Here is a 19,882-nt window from a genome sequence, read left to right as displayed (position 1 = left end):
TAAGTCCAAACTAACGTCATATGCAGAGTTATTCATCATGAAATCTCATACATGCGATTCATTTTTTCTTATATTGTAGATCCCAAATGGATGGAGTCGTGAAAGTCCCTTTACCGCTTGTGTCATTCACTTCAATCACTCTTACTAGTTAGTCATTCATGTGTCATGGTGATTCATGGCCAAGAATGTTGATCTGTAGTTTGGATTCTCTGTTGATGTCAGTTGTTTGTTCATATAATGATGATGGGCCCCATTGTTATATGAGCCCACCTAAAGGTGGTCAGCTGACACTACAGAAGATCAGCTCTGCACTAAGCATTCTTTGAGTGATGATATAACTGGGATATTGAAGTTACCCTTTTCCTTCGCTTGAAGTTACCATAAGAGTGCATTATGGCGATTCATAATATAAGCAGCTACTTTTATTGGTTAATGATGATGGTTACTTCGTGTATGGAATGAGATAAACATATTGAATGGACATCGCATAACGGCATATGTACGTATGAACATTAACATTGAGGTGATTGGACAATAAAAATGGACTATATTCTACGAAGATGAAAAACAAGCGAGTGGAAAAACACGATTCATGTCTTGTGGTTTGTAAGTTGTGGTTTATATATATTATATATATAGAGTGTTAAAATTAACTGATATGAGTAACTGCATGAGATAGTTAAAAAAAGGATCCTGATGATCTATTTTTATAATTCTAACCTTAATCATGAAAAACACCCAAATTAAAAAAATGTCGATAAGAGATGTCACTTGCTTTAAGAAAATCGCTGGCTTTCACTCGCTACTTTTTACTAATTACGTTTAACGTTTATAAAGAAAATTGCAATGCTGCAAGTAGGGTTCATCGAATTTCTAAGATAAAAATGTTACAATAAATTTCTAAGATATACACGTAAAAACTGCGCGGCGAAGAAAAAAAGAAAGAGACCGACAACGTCACCTGGATCAGACTGACCAGGACAACGCTTGGAAATCAGGTATTAAAGTTTTGTTCATTTCAATATATTTAATTTATGTTTTTAATCATTCATTATGCTGACATTTATAACGTGTTTTTTTATTGAGTAGCTATGTCTGTAGGCCTACTACTGGACAATAATGAACGATCAAGTCGGATAAGAAGCACCAAGAAACAAGCGTCCTTATTGAAAGATTGACATTGCAACTTTCGTTATGCCGTTATGCATGTTATTTTCACAACACATTTTCAAATTCAACCGTTAAAAATTCCTGTAAAACTAAATTTTCGCAATTGTTAAATTTTCTGAAAAAACACACGAGTGAAAGCCAGCTATTAATTAAGGTCTTAATGAAGCAACATAGAAACTTTGAATCGAATGAAGTTTAGTAGACATCAAAAATGATTTTTATGCAAGTCATGACGTCACTTTGGTCATTTCTTTTTTTCATTGTTGTTGGCAGGTGAATGGTCAGGTCATGCGTTCTGAATAATTTTTTCATATGATTTATATATGGGATGCTATTAGTTTTCGTTTTTCGTCTGTTTATTAAAATTTTTTTTAACACTCTGCACTCTTACATTTTTTGTTCTCTACCAAAGTTTCCGTTTCTTTTATTCGAACACGAAGTATTCGCTGTGTCAAAGGTAGTCAGGCCGCTTTTTTGTCGCTCTGTAAATTTGTTATAAGATTGTACGACGTACGATCTAACTATGCTGCATGTTAAAGTAGATCATCGGGATCATTGAAAACAAGAAATTGAAAATGATGAAATATCTTAAAACTACGAAAATTTAAAGAAATTTTTCTAAACTTTTGATCTTTTCTTTTATTGGAGGGTTTTTTACCGGATCCACAGGTTTTCCCTCCCAATTAGTTTAGTTTTGGAAAAAAGCAGTGTCCACATTTGGGGCCAAGCGAAGCCATTTTTAATAACATTATTTATTGTAGCTTTCATGAAAATTCACGTTTCTTTTTCAATTCTTGGTCTTTAGGTATATCTCCCAAAGCACTGTGTTTATTAAATACAATGACATGATTTAAAAAAAATAGGTACGCAATGCATTCATGTTGGTATGCTTGAAGTATATAGCTACCGAATAATGTAGATTTAATCCACATAGTTTAAAGAAAATTGTATATTTGATATTACGCCAAACTTGTTCAAGATTCGTGTACTTCTATTTGTGTTCGTGTACTTCTATTTGTGTTCGTGTACTTCTTTTTGTGTTCGTGTACTTCTATTTGTATTTGTGTACTTCTATTTGTGTTCGTGTACTTCTATTTGTGTTCGTGTACTTCTTTTTGTGTTCGTGTACTTCTATTTGTGTTTGCGTACTTGTACTTGTGTTCGTGTACTTCTATTTGTGTTCGTGTACTTCTATTTGTGTTCGCGTACTTGTACTTGTGTTCGTGTACTTCTATTTGTGTTCGTGTACTTCTATTTGTGTTTGTGTACTTCTATTTGTGTTCGTGTACTTCTTTTGTGTTCGTGTACTTCTATTTGTATTTGTGTACTTCTATTTGTGTTCGTGTACTTCTATTTGTGTTCGTGTACTTTTATTTGTGTTCATGTGCTTCTACTTGTGTTTGTGTATTTCTATTAAATATGTAATATTATTGAAACTATGTTCATTTATGATTCATTAACTTTATTTTATTAGCAGGCTACCCACATGTACGCGTTGTGTACCTAGTTTTTCGTTATTTTAGTGTTCTAGTTTTTCTAGTTTTCATTGCTATTTTTGAAATCAACTGAAGCTCAAATTTTGCATTCAGCAGTAATTATTCTCACTCTTTGACCTGTAAATGCAATTGAAAACAATGATTAATACCAATTGCAATAAATACACATTGAAAATTTCAAAAATGAAATTCATTCCAAGTTTAACAAAATGGAAAATTTTAGGCCATGTTTGGGCCTGTTCCTATGCTGTAATTTTTTGTACTAATGAATCTCACCTATGAATCTAGTTATGTAGGTACTAAAGTGAATGATATCAGCAGACAGTTAAAAGAGACATATTACAAACACTTTAAATCTTGCCACAACATTGAAAGTGAGCAGTTTCCTTGGCGTGGTCAAAATTGATCCATGCTACAGTAACTTCTTTGGTACTCAGTCATGAATACAGGGGAGAACTTTACCAAGTATTTTTTTTTTGAAAGTTCCTGTTTTTGTTTCATGCTTTTCTTATTTTGTTTCAATCTCCTGGCAATGTCAAGCTGCTGTCGTTTCATTGCTCGAAGGGAAGCAGGATAAACCTGGAATATGGTTGGAGCAAAAAGAAGAAAATAGTTAGAAAGAATTATGTGAACAAAGCATTATAAATAAAGCAAACAAGTGCCTTGAAATGTCAAAATGGCAAAAAGGTGGACATGAACCACAAAAGACAAAGTAAAATTGTTGTCTTTGTTTTATAAGATTTGAAAATAAAATTTCTTTGAAAAGATATACATTAAAAATTAATATTTAGACTCACATCTTTCGCATCAGTTTTGACACTTGGTCTTTCATTCGTAAATTGTCTATCCGAGGACGAATTTTTTGCCGAACAACGGCAAGTAAATGGCTTTTTTCCATCCTTCGTCTTTGATTGATTCCATGAAAAACCATTCTTTGCTTTCCTTCTACAAGATTGCTCTTTTTGTTGTCCAAAATCATTATTATTTTGGCCAACAGATTTCTTGCCACTCTCAACCTTCTCAACATTCTTGTTTATTTCTAAGCCAGTATGACCTATCTTGGAGGCACGTCTTGTACGCAGTTTATTTTTATTTACAACTGGTTTCGGCAGATTTTTATTTCTGTTCACACCCCTTTTTTTTCTTTGAGTTGTGGACTTGTTTTCTAGGTTATTGTTGCCAAATTCGAGAACGCTACTTACTCTAGCATTGTCTTCCGAAGTATCCCATACAAACGACTCGTGCCGTTGCTCAACACTTCGCCTACCAATTCGATAAGCTAGCTTTCGATTGTACTCGTTTATGGCAAAGCTATCCCACTTTGGACCTTTAAAATGTTTCGTATATTGTGTGTAAATTGTCATCATGATACACGTATATCGAAATTGTCAATTTAAATTTATTCCTAGACATGTTGCAAATGTTTCTATAGCAACAGTCACGTGGGCGTGTATGTGATACTCTTTAAACTATGGTCATACTATTTCAATGGTTATACAATTAACATTTACATAAATGGTAGAAATCCCTAATATACAAACTTTTTCAAGATCTCATAGACGATATGGTTCTGAAGATTGCACTGACCAGTTGAATAAGTTCGATTTTGTAAAAAAAGTTAAAGAAAAAGCCTCAACAAGGAACAACTTTCAGTAGACTTTTGATATATCCTAAAATTTGCATATGAGACAAACGGAAACTGCATAAATAAAGCTATGTAAGCATGTATTTGGACTTGACTTTTGACTCTGATTAAATAAACACGACTTGAGTACAACTCAAACTGGCTCAAACCCGTGAAAGTGTTGTATTTGGCCTGGTTTGCATTGGCAAACCATAAACATTGAATAGTTAGAAATACCAATTTCACTAGCAATCTTCATAAATCCAATGCCTCCATAAAGACAAAGATTCCTCAATGGAGAGACGATATGAAACAGACCATTCCTAATTTTCTATTATCAATCGATTATAAGACTTTTCACATTAATCGTCGACTGCCGGAAATAGATCGGTAGTAATCAGTTTCCTAAAGCTCGTTTTCGTCGCACGTTTTTTTTGAATCTCTAGTTATAAAAGACATAAATATCATACGGAAAAATGAAATGAAAAGTTCGCAAGATGACAACAAAGCAAGATATAACGGATTGTTATTGTGATAATAAAAATCATTTGGAACTTACGAGATCGCAATTTTATTTATTCTTTGAAAATTTGTTTACAAAATTTTGACACAGTGATAAAGTCGGACAGCGGTTGCTCCGTTAAGCGGAAGTAAATAGTGTATATTTTCCATATATAGAAGTCATAATTAGGAAAAGTACCTTAAATTATGCGAAGAACGTTTTTTGACCAATCAGAAGCAGCAACCCCCTAAAGTTTGAAGGAAGGAGGGTAGATCGAGCGTCCTTGTGTTGCGAGTTCAACGTTTCGTGTCATGTTTAGAGAAATTTTTAGGAAATCACGTTTGAATTTTTTGACACTCTCCCTATAATTTGAATGTGCTCTTTAAAGGAAAATGAGTGCAAGCAGAAAGGAGTCGACCTATATTCGACAGGTAAGCTTTTGCTTTATCTTTTAGAGAGTGTGGAAGCTCGTGACATTTATATAAATGTATACATATTGTTGGGGTTTTTCAAAATGACTGTATGTCAGAATTTTCTATTTCCACACAACCTTCTTCTGTGAACAAGCTAAATATTCAGCAATTTTTCTCTTTGAGCATATATTGTCGTATGCTTATTGAATGTTACTTTCATTAAAAGTTGGCGTGTGTTGTGTAAAATGATTTTGATTATTGTGCTTCGATTCTTGCCATGTTTATGTTTGAAGTTTCTGTTTAATTTTCTCTCTTCTTGTATTATAGCCAGACGTCAGAGAATTGCGTGTTTGTTTTTTTAGTATTTCCATGCATCACGGTCTCTTTCTCTTCTTAAGAGAGAAGGTCGTATGTGGAAAAAACATTCGTACATTGTGTTTATCTTCACTTTCCCTTGTTCCTGTCATTGTGTTATTTATAACTTGTTGTTATAGTAGAATGAACTCATTGATCTTTTCATGAAAAAGTCATTTTGAATGCTCATATAATTGCGTTTCATGTTTGTTGATGTACATTTGATAGTATGTGTGCCTTTCTTTACTCCCAACTTCGCAGGATGTAGTTTGTGCAACCGTTTATATTTTATAAGTGCATTTGACCCCCATGTTGAAGAGCTCAGTTGTGACTTTTAAAAAGAAATGCTATTGAAGTGTGTATGGCTATTTTACTCTGCTTGGTAAATAACGTCAAGTCGAAAGACTTTTCAAAAGACTCATCATTTGGAGTAAATAGAATAACTTCTTTAAGATATATTGATTTAACTCATTCATTGTGATTCATGAAATAATATGGTGATGTTGGATAATTGAACCTTTACCTAGCCAGACAACCTTTAGATAATCATCTTTATTGTTGTTCAATGTAAAGGATGCCCCAAATTTAATCTAAGTTTTTAATTATTCCTTGAAATGGGTGTATTTCGACTTTATTTCTAAAATATCTACCAACATGTTGATTGTGATTGCACATTGTATTAAAATTTTCTATTGTAGTCAATTGAAGAACCGGCTTATTTACCAGTTGGAACAGAAGTTAGTGCCAAATATCGTGGTGCCTTTTGTGAGGCAAACATCAAATCAGTAAAGAAGCTTGTGAAATGCAAGGTATCCAATCTTAAATTCTTACAAACAGTGATAAAGTGTTTCCTTTGATTAACTCAGAGCAATTACGTGTTTTTGGATGAAGGCATAAATCTCATCATTGTCCTTGCATATGTACTATGTAAGAAAGAGAGTTTAGTGTTATTGACTTAAGATATATTACTACTAAAAACCAAAGTACAGTCATAACTCATACGGTATTGGAGGTAAAATTTGAAATTGTGTGAACATTTACGAAAAGTCCACTCCCCCCTTTCTTATGTCCCTTTAAATTAGTAAAGCTTAAATGCTTTGTATCATTTAAAGAGATGTAAAGAGTAGATAGAGTAATTAATTGTAGTTGCTATAAAGTACCTGTCAAAGGGATGCAGCACATAAAGGCCACAGAGTAACAAAATATTTTAATGCAAACTGAGTAAAACAGAAAAAGAGGAATCAAAATAAAAGACATTTGTTTTATTAAATATTTACTTGTAACCTCAAGATGCAGAAATTTTCTGATATTTATGCTTATGTTATTATGTAATACCTGTGGTAAAATGAATGAATGAACATACTTACTTTTTATAGCAATATTCACAACGTTGTAAATGTTATATTATGCCTGTTAAGACAGTAAAAATCTGCTGATTACTTTTCATTATTTTGAGTCAAAAGCTGTACTGAATTATTAATGAACAACACCTTGTGTTATGATGTTTCAAAATGCTATGTTGCCAGCCAATTGCGAAATAGAATAACTTGCTTTCACAAACATTGATTTTCCATTCACAAATTGCAAATACGGAGCTGCTGATTTGAATCCATGTGTATGGTCTTTGCATATTCTTTCTCATTTAGCAAATTTGTATTGAAGTTTTGATTTTAGACCAATACTTAATACCTTCAGTGGACTTGTCAAGAGTTAGAACAAGCTGCATGAGAATTTTGCAAATAGCCATGCATTAGCTGTGTGTTAGTTTGCTTGTTATCTCTGATTATTTTTGTTTATTTTTTTAGGTTAATTTTGAAAATGGTGGTGGAAACAGTACAGTTATGGATGATGCCATTATTGGCAACTTAAGGGTATTTATTCTATTTATTTGATTTGGTACTATCTATCTAATGTAATCTGGTGATTTGCAACAGTCCAAATATAGATGAATGTTATTACTATATTGTTACTTTGATTACAAAAATGTAATGGCTGAACTGAACTTAATGCAACCAGTAAATTGAGTTAATTTAGGTCATAGATGTTGTGGTTTACTTCTACAAAAATTCCCAATGGATTGGAGATTGCATAATTCTATTGTACTGATATACATCTGGCAGGTTGGATCTGACATAAAGGTGAAGGTTCAAGATGGTCAGGACAAGGCAGGCACACTTGTGAAAATAACAGACTCAAGCACATACACAGTGATTTTTGATGATGGTGATGAAAGAACGCTAAAGAGGACCTCTCTATGCATCAAGGGTGAAAAACATTTCAATGAAAGCGAAACTCTTGATCACCTACCGCTTACAGACCCTGAGAACTTTGGCACACCTGTCATGCAGGTTGATAATATTTTTTGTAGGAGGGAGATTTCCTCTTTGTAGCGAGAATCAGCTTTCAATTGAAAAGATAAGATATACTTTTTAAGACACACCTTTGCATGTTTAATGTGTAGCATGAGGAAAATGCTCTTCCAGAAAATTCACTCTGTAAATTTGCCCTCTTTTGAAATGCAAATATGCTTATTATGCCATTGCACATGATTGTTACTCTTTTTCTACTTAGGAATGAACGTTTGTGAGCATTTTTAAAATAATCTGTCTCTTTCGTTTCTTTAGCAAGGTAAAAAACCAAGAAAAGGACGAAGGAGTTCATTAAGGTATCGATTTATCATACCTGTGTATTTCGCAAACTTTGAGATTCGCAAAAAAATTCTCACATAGCTACTTGAGATTTTTAAGTTTGCGAAAATGAAGGAACGTCAAAAGTTTAAAATTTGTGTGTGCTTCTTTAGTTCAGCTAAATGCAAGTAAAAATATTGCCAAATACCATATTTAGTATTCTTTAAGGATTCTACAAATTATAGTAGTATATTTTGTTAGTGCTCAATTTCAACATATGCTGCATAGACAACGCGTAATGTAGCAAAAAAAGTTTTTTAAACATGACGAAACGTAAGACTGATAGCCATTTTAGTTTGTTTATTTGTTGAGATTGACATATTATGGTTTTATTGTGACAACCAGTGAGATTCACAGTTAAACTGTGAGACACTGAGATGAGACCTTAAACCATAAATCTCAGGGACAAATCACGAGTGTTAAAAAGTCTGAGGTATGTTAACCAGTAACTTTGAGCCAAAGACTGATGCTTAACTGCTGGATTTGATGCAACATGTATGCTCATGATGCAAATAATTAAGATCAAACAGAAATGGAATTTAGAGAATGAAAACAGAAATAAAGATTGGAAGAGGAATGGATGAGCGTATCGTTTATTTGAACGGAGAAAAGAATTTAAGTTATCAAAAACAGGGTGTTAATTTTAACTTATTAGAAGATGTTGGAGAGTCAAGTATTATGGATGAGCAGAACTTTTATGTTTATGATATATTTTCATGTACAGCCTTGCAAATGATTGGCTAAATTTGCAAACATCCTAATAATCTTAGTTTTGTGGTAAATTACAGCAGTTCTGGTGACAAACTTCTTTGTAACTTAGTATTATAATATAGTAACATAGTATTCCTATTAATTTTATTGTACCAACTCATATTTTGAACAAACTCCCCAATCGTCGTGAATGGCCAGTGGCTTCATTAATCCGCTGACTAATCATTTCAGTTTTACATTTAAGTTACCAACTTCAGTATGTGCTAACAATGCTCATGTATTCTTTATGAAAACTAGCTTAGATGAGAACAATGATACTGATGACTTGACTGTGAGAAGAAAGTTGAGCGTGAAAGATGAAAACAGTCTTGAAAAGGTAGGGAAATCGTGTAGAGCAAAAAAAACTATGACTTGCGTGCTGCCGTGTAACGTTGCTCTATATTTTAAAGGTTGTCTTGATAAACTTTACAGAAAAAAAGAAAACTTTTCAACTGCCAGTTTTGGTGAGAATAGTTCATAAATTCGTCGCAATTCCTTTCTCTTGCATCGCTCTTAAAGATTTCTCAGATTTCTTGTATGTTTTTTCTCCTTTCAGCTTCTCTCTTCCTCTGAAATTCGTGGTGATTTGAAAAGTCCCGATAATGTGCTTGTGAGATCATTCAAAGATGGAAAGCAGTAAGTCTCATTCGCGACATGCGCAAAACGGCTTCTGTCTGTTTGGATAAAGTCACCATTTAGGAATAATGCATGTTGAAGTAATTTTCACTTGTTTTTTTAACGATCTATCGATTTTAATGCATCTGATTGCCAGGAATTGGTCTGCGTTTTATGACCGCATTGGCTTTTGTTGTGGTTGTTTTTGATGTTTTATCTTGACTTCATCAATGTTGACGTTGTTATTTATGTGTGTAAAAATTTACTTGGTAATTTGCGTGATCATTTATATTTTTTTTGTGTTTTACTTAGAATGGAAGTTAATTTTAAAGATGTAAAAGAGTTCTCCAAAGAAAGTGCTATGAATTCAATTTTGACGAAAGGAGAAAATCCAGGCTTAAAGTCAGGTATCGTAATACCATGTTGTTTTGTGTCGTTCTTCTGATTCTGTATTTTTGTGCGCATCACAGATAAGCTTTAGACAAATTTGAAAGAAAACGGACTGTACTATATCAAAGTCTTACAAAGTCGTACTAAAGTTTCCTATAGTTTTCCCATGCTGAGACAATTTGTCCAATCATTTTTTGTCATACATTGCACACTGTATGTATGATCTATTTATTCTTCAAGCTGTCGAGAATGCTCTGAAGTATTTAGAAACAGATCAGTTGCCCGAGAACTGGAATGATGAAAGCCTTGTTGAGGCGCAGCACAAAGAGAATGGTGAACATTCTTCTTGTAGTGAGGCTGAGTCTGATGGTGATGAAAACGACAGAAACATATTCCTGGAGAAGCTAAATAAATTTCTTGACGAAAAAGGTAACTTTCATATGAAACTTTACTTTTGGTCGTAGTTACTACTACTACGACGTAGTTTACAACTTTTTCACAGATGCTTGTAAATAATAAAAAATTGTTTGTTGCCTGTTTATACGCATAGCGTCGTTGAACTTGAAGAAATTGAATCTCGCCTTTGCTAATCACAAGTTAAACCATTATCACGACCATAGTTTCGAACTTAAAAAATTTTTGTCCTCGATTTCGTGACATGATAATAGAGTGATATCTCTATTTTGTAAAATATTTCTGTAGTTTTCAAGTTTTCGCATTTCATTTCTTTTTTTGTCAAGGCACTCCGCTTCAGCGTGTCCCAGTTCTCGCTCATCGTGATCTTGATTTATATAAACTGTACAGAATAGTTCTCAAGATGCATGGAATGGAAAAGGTTTGTCGCGTGGCATACGTACATTTTTGAAGTCTATTACTTCTGTTTAAAGAAAATGGTCATCCGCCAGGAATTTTAGGGGTTTTTCGAAGTTAAAATAGGTTTGAGAGGCATTAGCACTCATCACGATGTTTCTGTTACAAATGATATTACTCGTGTTGATTTCTTGGGTAAAAAAGATTGTTGACTTGATTTTAATGCTGGGAATAGGAAGGTTTCTTTGAGGTGTAATTCGGGAAGGTGTGACTTCAGTCGAGTAAATTTAATTTGGTGCTGGGAAGACATGAAGTCAATCATGTCATGTCGTGACTAGCCAGATCAACTGGTCAGTTATATGCATGCAAGCTTCAAACGTGATTTTATCTCTGCTGAACGCACACTTGAAATTGGCTTTATCACCCCCAATGAATTCATTGTTTAATATACCACTACCACTATTTTGCTTTTCAAATGACTCTATCGTTCAGGTGGAATCATGGCAATCTGTGTACAAAAAGATGAATATTCCGGTTGTTTCCTCAGCTTCTGCTTATCATATAAGAACTGCTTACGAAAGGTGATAGTAAAATAACAATAATTCAACGCGTGCGCTAATTTGTCTATAGCCGATCTGAGCTTAACAATTAAATCAATGAAAGAGACTTTGCAAATCAATCATCACTGCATGTCATTTATAAACTTAAAAATTTTGTTTTAACTTTATATTAAACATCTTTTATTTCCTAAATATTTTTTTTTTGTGAATGGTGTGATATTTTAAGGTGAACATTTGTATATTTATTAAGACTGTATCTTTATTGACGAGTTTCGTTTTCGTTTCAGATATTTATACGACTTTGAGGTTCATTGTCGTGAAGCTGAACAGATTGAAAAAGGAAAAATGAGGTTGAAGTTGCCTCAAGAAGACGAAAATTCGAAGTTGGCAAATTCAAATCATGAAACTGAAACACCTGTTGTTTCCGATTCAGAGAAAGATAATAAAAATAGCAAAATCATATCCATAATAAAATCCCCATCCAAGCGGGGCAGGTATGTACGAAAAGCCAAACCAGATCGTACGCAATCGTTAAAGTCCCCTAGCTCTCCTGCGTGTGCTCCTCGTTCTCCGTGTTCACCTAGATCGGTAGGTTCCGTAAGTCCATCGGAGTGCACTGGCTCTCCTTCAGAGCCTAATGTTTGCGACGCTCGTGAGTTGCGAGCAAAAACGGAGAGTATTCCTAATAAAAATGCTCTGAAAGTTTCTGGCATTACGGATGATTCATGTGAGACAATAGCGAACTCTTGTAAAAAAGATAGAAATTCTAAATTGAAGAGTCCTGTTAAGAATGTCGAGCCTGGATCTCAAAATATGGACGCTGACCGCGAATATCACAAAGAATGTGATACTGAACACTCCTTTGATGAAAATACGAACGAAGGATGTAAGGATTCTAAGAATTTGAACCGGGAATTGAATGTAAAAAACGATATGAAGAATTGCCGAGATAAGGAGGACCCCCTTGACGAAGGTGGAGGCGATGGTTCTCACCGAGAGGATACGCAGAAAATGGATGTGTCTTTCGCGAAGGAATGTTCTGAGGAGGAAGATACAGTGGATGTTGTAAATAGCCCCAGCGGTACATCTGTAACTGTGGATAGCGATGATCGCGTGGAGAGAAAGAAGTGTAAGAAGAAAGTTGAGCAGAAGAATGTGACCAAGGGTGACGTCGTTGTTGATGAAATGGACAATTGTTTTGAATACAAAGTAGATGATCGCATCGATGTAAGATATGGACGGGGAAGGAATACGACAGTCTATCATGCTAAGGTAGGAATGCGTGTCAGGGACTGGGACGATTTGTATTACGTAATCAATTGAGTTAATAACTAGTTGTTAACAAAGTCACGTGGGAGAGTGGTTATTAGAGACTACACTTTTTATGGATGAGTAGTAATTACGAGTCTTTGGTTACCTATGGCGCTTATTCTCGCTGATGCAATGTTGACTATGGAGTTTCAAACGTGTGTCGACGTATTTAGTTTATTTCCTGTTGTATTAACTGTATATTTACTTTACATACTTAAAGGAAAGTTTTTGACAACAGGTAATGAGAAGTTCACTGTTCGTTGAAGGAAGCATTATTTGCCAAGAATGTTGGTCATTAAAAGGCTTTGCAATGTCTGCAACTCTCTTCGTCTGACCTTGTCGTGTTTATTTTTTCAGGTAACCTGTGTGGATCCTAATGCAGAAGAAGGGCTTTATTATCTTGTTCATTATCAAGGATGGAATGCAAGGTGTGTCCAACCTAAATTGAACGTAAGCTTGAAGGTCACAAACTTAGCAATAGGTTACCACCCTCGATGTTGATGAATGACATCATCTTTTTCGATACGTAATTTTTTAAGTTAAAGTTCGCCGTTTGAATGCAAGAATTCATTACAACTTTCCAGATCTTGTTAACATTTTACTAACATCTTTTATTTTAGGCACGATGAGTGGATAGGAGACGAAAGGATTATTGGACGGGATATGGCTCAAATCCGTACTCGAACAAACAAGGAAACGACAAAAAACTCAAAAGTGAACGTCAAACCAACTGCAAGAGCAACAGCCAAGCATTCTCTGAGGAGGAATGGCAAGAACTCTGCAAATCATGCGGTTAAAGGCCATGGGGGTAGGGGTAGAAAGAGAACGCCCTCGCCTGTTACAAATACAGCTACAAACTCTAGGAATGGTAATAGCCGAGGTTGTAAAAACAAAAAGGATAATGGCAGTGAAAAAATGGATGCTATTTCAGAAGGTTTGTGTAAAGAGTAGTCAAAGCAAATTCATGGGAATTCATTCAATTATTATTACAGGATAAATATGTCAGTGATCAATCTTTGCTATCAATGTATGTCCTGCAATTATTTTCAAAATATTATAACCTAAAAAAGTGCAAGAAACGTAAAATTAAAATGTACTGCTATTGTTATGTTTGAAATACTTTTGACGTTTTTCATCAGTCATGTCAAAACTATAATATCCTTGCAAACCTGGTACAACGTGCTGGCTTGTTTTCTTTGATTCCGATTATTTTTGTTTGTGCTTTGTGGAAAATGTGACATGTTTTTATACGTATAATTTTATTTTGAAAATTTAGTAAAACACGCTACCCGAATTACAAGACGAAACTCGCTCACAATGACGGTGGAAACAGGTATGCCACTTTAATTTTCTTCTGTTCTTTAATTTTCTTCTGTGCTGTGTTCGACGAAGCGTGTAGAATATTTATTACCACGGATGAACCTAAACGAAAATAACAATGCATGTAGAAGTCAGACTACAACAGTACGTTTTGTCATTATAGGCTTACATGATTGTCATTGTTAAAAAGTCTTCTGAGTCTTCATCATTAGATGTTCTGATGAGTGTTGTAGGATTTAACTAAAGTTAGACATCAAGCGCATATTACTGTTTAATACAAATTTAATTCTTATCTACGTAAAATGGCGATGTTTACAAAATGTTAACAAAGGTTCATGTACAAAAACATGAAAAGATTTTCATACTATTTTAGGGGAATGTTTAAAATTTTAGCGAGGTGAGTTGGTAAGGAAGTGACGTAAGACAAAATAAGGGTCTGGATTTTAGGGGCGGTTTGGACGTCTGGTTGTGTAGCCACTGTAGATAGTTTAGAAAGTTGAAACAATGCCTAGAAAAAACTCAGTTCAACTGTACTACTGATTTGTTTAGCTGGACATTCGGGGGGTTACAATGATTTTAGAGAGATGAACAATTTATTAAGGGGGGTTAAATCTGATGTTTGGGGGCGCACCTACCCACATTAATCCCACCTCACCTCAACACCAGAAAATCCATCTATAATAGATGGTGGAGGTATTAAATGGTAGATCCAGTGTAAATTAAAATATATTATAGCCGCTCTATTTCATCTTCAAAATATTTTCAACCCTGCAGCTTTTGTGTTTTATTTTGACATACCCTGTATCCGTCACAGCTGGTAATAAAATCTAATTAAAACGTTATACATATTCTTACATGAAGTGGTTTGCATTAGCTTTCTTTGACCTAACTGCCTATACACTCAACGTGCCTTTAGAGTTGTTACTAAATCACGTATCACACATTATATTTAGAAAAAGATGCGCTTTCTGAGAAGAGTCCGGACACCAAAATGGAAAATGCTTCGGATAAGACGTCAGAGGACGAGATTAAGTTGGAAGAGAAACAGAGCAACATAAAATTGTTAAATTCAGACGAATCTTCGGGAAACCTGGCCGACTGTAGTGCTGAGCGAAACGCATCAAGCAATTTAAAACGAACACGTACGAATGACAAAGGTATTTTTTCGATTGTTGTAAAAAACAAAATGATATCGAAAAATGCTGCAAACAATAAGTTACCTTGTTACCAAATTAGGTGATGAGCTAATTTTTTTTAACTCTTTAGAGAAATCATCGTGCGATTCTCCTCCTGTCAAGAAGAAACCTGAGGATAAGGATTCGTCTGAGGAGGAGGTTTTCGAGGTTGAGGCTTCAGAAAATACAAAAATACAACAAGCATCAACGACAGCCACCGATGACACGTCTGGTCCCGATCTTACTTGTTCCGAGCAGCTTCCGACTACGTGCTCCTCACCTGATCCATATGTTGGGGGATTTCCCAATACTGAAGGCTATTTGGAAGACTGTATTAAAGATGCGAAAAAGTGCATGGGAACTAAGGACAAGGATAGCTCGTCATCATTGGACGAGAAAAAGGTTTTTTATATGCAATCCAATGTATTGATTTTTTGTATACTTTAGCGTAGTGCCTTCATTAGTAGTGATCTGATGTGGAAAATTGAGTTCTTATGTTTTTACATTCAGTGGTGTCGCCAGCTCGATAAGTGAGAGGGATTTTATTCATAATATGGATGTTCTTGCGTATTAGAGTAAAACATAATCCGAAATTATGAAATTGTCGTCTTGTTTGCGTTTTAAGTTCCTTTGGAATCAATTGTTTCTTAGGGATTAAAAAATGAATATGTGAATATTGTCCCCTTCACTTATCGAGCTGGTGACGTCACTGTTTACATTCTCCAGTCTACAATGTCGACAGTCTACTCTGAGTGATGAATCTTTAGTCCTTTTATACCCTAGTCTAGAGTCTTTGTCGGATGTGATTTCCAGAGTCCTGCGTATTGAACTAAAATACATGGAATGCCACCTGAAGCAAATAATTGAAGCCAAATTTTATACCCAGACACGCGAGATTACACCCAAACACGAGTGTGTGGTGTTTCGAGATTCTCTCGCGGGGTGAAAATTGATTGACTACACATGCGTGTCTGGGTGTAAAATTTGGCTTCAAGACTTTTCTATTACAGGTAGCGTTTCATGTATTTTAATTAAATGGTCCTGCGTAATGCAGTGACTAGACGGATGCATTTTCTCTATGATCATTTATTACATATGTAGCATGAAAAACATACGACGAGTCGTCGTGGCAAATGTCGACGCGAGAGAAAAGGCAGAACTCTGAGCTCCTATTCTTCCTTCGAATCCACAGATTTACCAAACGGTACAACGACAGCGCCTTCAGTCACTGTGATGTTGTCACCTTCTTGGACACCAAGATATAATTTCACTGAAGATTTAGGTTTGACTGGAATTTTTTTTTGATTTTCGGTCTTAGGAACTAGTGCAAAATAAAAGATGAAAACAGACCACTTATTTAATTTACTTTTGTTTTGTTATTGAATATATATATATGAGAGTTCAACTATTTTTGATTTGACAGTAGGAACCCATGCTTATTTATGCACAGGAACTTGCCTAGGAAACTTGAGTTCAGATTATTTAAGTTCAAAGTCATTAAGTTGTCCACCACCATTACCACCACCACTCACACCACCACGACTACAATCACCACCACCACGAGCACAACCACCACCACCACGAGCACAACCACCACCACCACGAGCACAACCACCACCACGACCACAATCACCACTACCACCACAACCACCAGTACCACCACGACCACAACCACCACCACCAAATTATCCTAAGTGGAAAAGGATTTAACGCCTTCCAGAAATAGTGCCTTAATCTTTGAATTTTGACAATCATTAATACGCTTTTGGCAAAAGTGTTCACAACTTAAATACGACTTTTTATTTCCTTAGCTTATGTCATCACATAACATTCTCTTTCTTTACTGAATAACTCTGTAATAAGTTCATGTTGCACTTCTATGTCACTTGATTTTTCATTGTGACATTTTTATTTACTCTTTAGAGGAGTTATTGAAGAACGAAGAAAGCTCGGAAAGAATTCGTCTTCTTACGGAAAAAATAAAAGATATTCGTAAAGTTTATGGTGAGCTGAAGTCTGAACTTGCCAACATTGATAGGAAGAAGAAACGAAGACTGAAAAGAAAAAGAGAAGGTTCGTTTAAAAGCAATTAGTACGTCGATGTCGATATTGTGATTATCGAGACATGGCCCCACGTATTTGAACTGCCAGCAGGCGTTCTTATGGGAAGTGACGATACTTACAATACTTATAATGAAAATTTCAACAATTTGATAAGACAGTTATTACCTAAAAGAGCTAAGAAAGCCCGAAATTTGCAATTTAGATCATTAATTCTATACTTGACTGACGTTTTACTCTACCATCATGTTGTGAACTGTCATCAATGAATGGAGTTTGTTGACCATAGCTTATCGATAATTTCATTGTTCATGTGAAGAACATACAATATAAGAATACCTGAACGATGCCTCCACTCACCTTAAATATCTTTTAGAAGAATTGTCTGCCGAAGAAAATACAACCAGGTCTTCCAGCTCATCTCCTTTGGCAACAACAAACGCAGTCACGTCTTCAAACCCACCTGCTGCCGTGGAATGCAGATGATGGTGGATTGGAAACGTGAATTTTTAATCAATCGTAAGATTTATTTATTTGACAAGAGAAATATGTATCGATATTGAATGAAAGGAAGATAATGAAACTCATATTTATGAATACAAAATTGAAAATTAACAAATCCTATGCGAGGCAAGTTGACACAACGAGCCATATCAACAGAGGTAATTTAAACTATAAATATGAATATGAATTGGATATTTTAATGCCCTGGTAAACAGTTTTTAACAAACTTCAACAAGTGTCAATTATGAAGTTCAGTTCATATCACAAAGTCTGTTGTATGAAGATTGTTCCTCATGGAAGATTGAAAAGAGAATACTTTAATTTGGACGTGTTTTACAAAATTTTGTCAAAATCTCTCGCTCTAAACTATTCCTTGTGTAAATATTGTTTTATAAGGAACTAAAGTAAGTGCTGTCATCTCATGCGCATCAATACTTCGCATGCCTTTTTTCGCGATATATTATTAATTCCAAGCTCATGTTGCAGCTAACAAATTACCTTTCAAATTTGGACAGAAACTTGATACATTCGGAACGTCTGCAAACAGAAATATTTCTTTTGCGTATATAAAAAAAAGCGTTGTGTTTGAGCTATTAAAATGAAGTAATGCACTGCAATCGCAACCTCGTTCTTAGGTGGGTTTTTTTCTGAAAATGAACGCGCGGAGTGTAGGTGTTCATGTCATCGTTAGGTTTATTAACTTGCATTACGTTTGTCGGAAATAATTGCTTAACTATGTAAGGTTACGTGTTTGTTTTGCTTATAATAAGTAGATCTTACATTGCAGGTTCAGCTTCGTAAATCGAGAGCGCTTGTTTACTTTTTGTCGTACAATTTCTGACAATTTTTCATTTATGTATACTTGAAAACGACGCAGACTGCATGCGCGCATGATGAAGCAACTCCTTTCTAACTGTTTACTAGGGCATCTTTCAACTAAGACCTATTGTCAGTGAATGCATGGATTGTAAATACTTGACTACAAAGATGCTAAGCATTTTTTATCAATTTTCTTTTACTCTAATATGATGTGAATAGCATGATTAACTTATCAACATGCAATTGCGTAAGTGCAAGTAGTAAGTAAAAAGAAAATCCTCTTGTTTTGTAATACTTAATGTGTAAATAATATTGAATGTATATCTATATATTTTCACAATATTTAATGCTGAATGAAATTTTAAGTTTTCTCTGCGTTGTTTTCATTGATTTCAACAGGCCTGGGAACTATGTGTTTCAATATGCACTGGGATTTTTTTGGTCTTTCAATCAAAATAAAATACCAATACATAACGTTATAAGGTGAACATTTGCGTGATTTTGTTGTAAGTTGTAATTCCAGGTTTTCTTGATAACACAGGTCATGGTGTAATCAGTTCTGATCTTTGTTTAGTTGACTGGATTGTTTGAAAGGTTTTGGCGCGAAAAATTTTGTAGTGTTGACAATAGACATTTTTTGTTGAGGTTTGAAAGAGGTTGTGTCTTCAAAATACTGTTCAAAATACATGGAACAAACGCAACATGCTTTAATAATGATATCTCTTTTTCAAAGAAAAATGAGATAAAGATATGACAAGTTCTTCGAAACGTAGAAAGCGAGACTTCGTTGTTCTCAGTGTAAGTATTTTGGAATAAGTGTTGGAATAGTGAAAATCGTTTCTTTCAGCTCGTTGTTTGAGTTGAAAAAAATACACAATACACTGTGATTCAAAAGATAGAATTCACGTTGATTACTTTTGCAGCGCAAAGAGTTGTACGAAAAGTATATTCCACGCATAAGCGAAGACTTATCAAAAATCATCGACAACAGCAGCAACATAGCGTTTAAAAATCGGTGTCAAAAGTTATTGCAGGTATGTAAGGACAGTAAAAATTATGTACATGGTATGTACAGTTAACCCATAGTTTCTTGATGCCCGGGGCGAGGAGGCAAAGGAAAACGTTTTCTGTAAAAGAACGAAGTGATGGATAGTTTAATTTATTATTTAATAGATTAGCGATAAAAGTAAAATAAAAGAAACAATTGCTGATCGCCTGTTTAAATTGACTATTGGAGAATGCCAAATCAACACTCCTAGTGTTTCTGATCTTCGAAATTTTCAGGTAAAATCAGTTGTTATTTCATTGTGTTACTATCAAT

The 19,882-nt window shown here is 34.7% G+C and overlaps 2 protein-coding genes across 4 annotated transcripts; one reads left to right on the top strand and one right to left on the bottom strand.

The window, feature by feature from the left end:
- Positions 1 to 2,475: 2,475 nt before the first annotated feature.
- On the bottom strand, positions 2,476 to 4,105 carry LOC124443222. 2 transcript variants are annotated; one of them, XR_006947544.1, is made up of 3 exons: positions 3,464 to 4,105; positions 2,943 to 3,245; positions 2,476 to 2,783 (listed from the first exon to the last, which is right to left on the bottom strand). XR_006947544.1 is itself a non-coding variant. In XM_046993758.1 (2 exons), the coding sequence occupies exons 1-2, from the start codon at positions 4,031 to 4,033 to the stop codon at positions 3,063 to 3,065; spliced, it is 753 nt and encodes a 250-aa protein (XP_046849714.1). In that variant the 5' UTR covers positions 4,034 to 4,105; the 3' UTR covers positions 2,842 to 3,062. The 2 variants fall into 2 exon arrangements, 1 of the variants encoding a protein (XP_046849714.1); XM_046993758.1 differs by lacking the exon at positions 2,476 to 2,783 and having other exon boundaries at positions 2,842 to 3,245.
- Positions 4,106 to 5,059: 954 nt separating this feature from the next.
- LOC124443217 (AT-rich interactive domain-containing protein 4A-like) lies at positions 5,060 to 18,926 on the top strand. 2 transcript variants are annotated; one of them, XM_046993753.1, is made up of 21 exons: positions 5,060 to 5,223; positions 6,258 to 6,368; positions 7,365 to 7,430; positions 7,680 to 7,907; positions 8,184 to 8,224; positions 9,255 to 9,333; positions 9,407 to 9,460; positions 9,553 to 9,632; positions 9,924 to 10,018; positions 10,242 to 10,430; positions 10,742 to 10,836; positions 11,304 to 11,392; positions 11,659 to 12,643; positions 13,040 to 13,110; positions 13,303 to 13,616; positions 13,959 to 14,015; positions 14,956 to 15,159; positions 15,269 to 15,579; positions 16,279 to 16,459; positions 17,101 to 17,250; positions 17,618 to 18,926. In XM_046993753.1, the coding sequence occupies exons 1-21, from the start codon at positions 5,185 to 5,187 to the stop codon at positions 17,722 to 17,724; spliced, it is 3,546 nt and encodes a 1,181-aa protein (XP_046849709.1). In that variant the 5' UTR covers positions 5,060 to 5,184; the 3' UTR covers positions 17,725 to 18,926. The 2 variants fall into 2 exon arrangements, with proteins under 2 accessions (XP_046849709.1, XP_046849708.1); XM_046993752.1 differs by having other exon boundaries at positions 17,615 to 18,926.
- The last annotated feature ends 956 nt before the right edge of the window (positions 18,927 to 19,882 follow it).

The sequence above is a fragment of the Xenia sp. Carnegie-2017 genome, unplaced genomic scaffold (assembly GCF_021976095.1).
Source record: "Xenia sp. Carnegie-2017 unplaced genomic scaffold, XeniaSp_v1 HiC_scaffold_20, whole genome shotgun sequence".
NCBI lineage: Eukaryota > Metazoa > Cnidaria > Anthozoa > Malacalcyonacea > Xeniidae > Xenia > Xenia sp. Carnegie-2017.
This window is presented reverse-complemented; position numbering and strand designations above follow the sequence as displayed.

Excerpts from the sequence above, each read along its gene's own strand:
- LOC124443217 (XM_046993752.1), top strand. The coding sequence starts at position 5,185 with ATGAGTGCAAGCAGAAAGGAGTCGACCTATATTCGACAG. Across the intron at positions 7,431-7,679 it reads CCATTATTGGCAACTTAAGG|GTTGGATCTGACATAAAGGT; the intron begins GTATTTATTCTA and ends TACATCTGGCAG. Across the intron at positions 15,160-15,268 it reads AACACGTACGAATGACAAAG|AGAAATCATCGTGCGATTCT; the intron begins GTATTTTTTCGA and ends TTAACTCTTTAG.
- LOC124443222 (XM_046993758.1), bottom strand. The coding sequence starts at position 4,033 with ATGATGACAATTTACACACAATATACGAAACATTTTAAAGGTCCAAAG. Across the intron at positions 3,246-3,463 it reads TCAAAACTGATGCGAAAGAT|GTTTATCCTGCTTCCCTTCG; the intron begins GTGAGTCTAAAT and ends ACCATATTCCAG.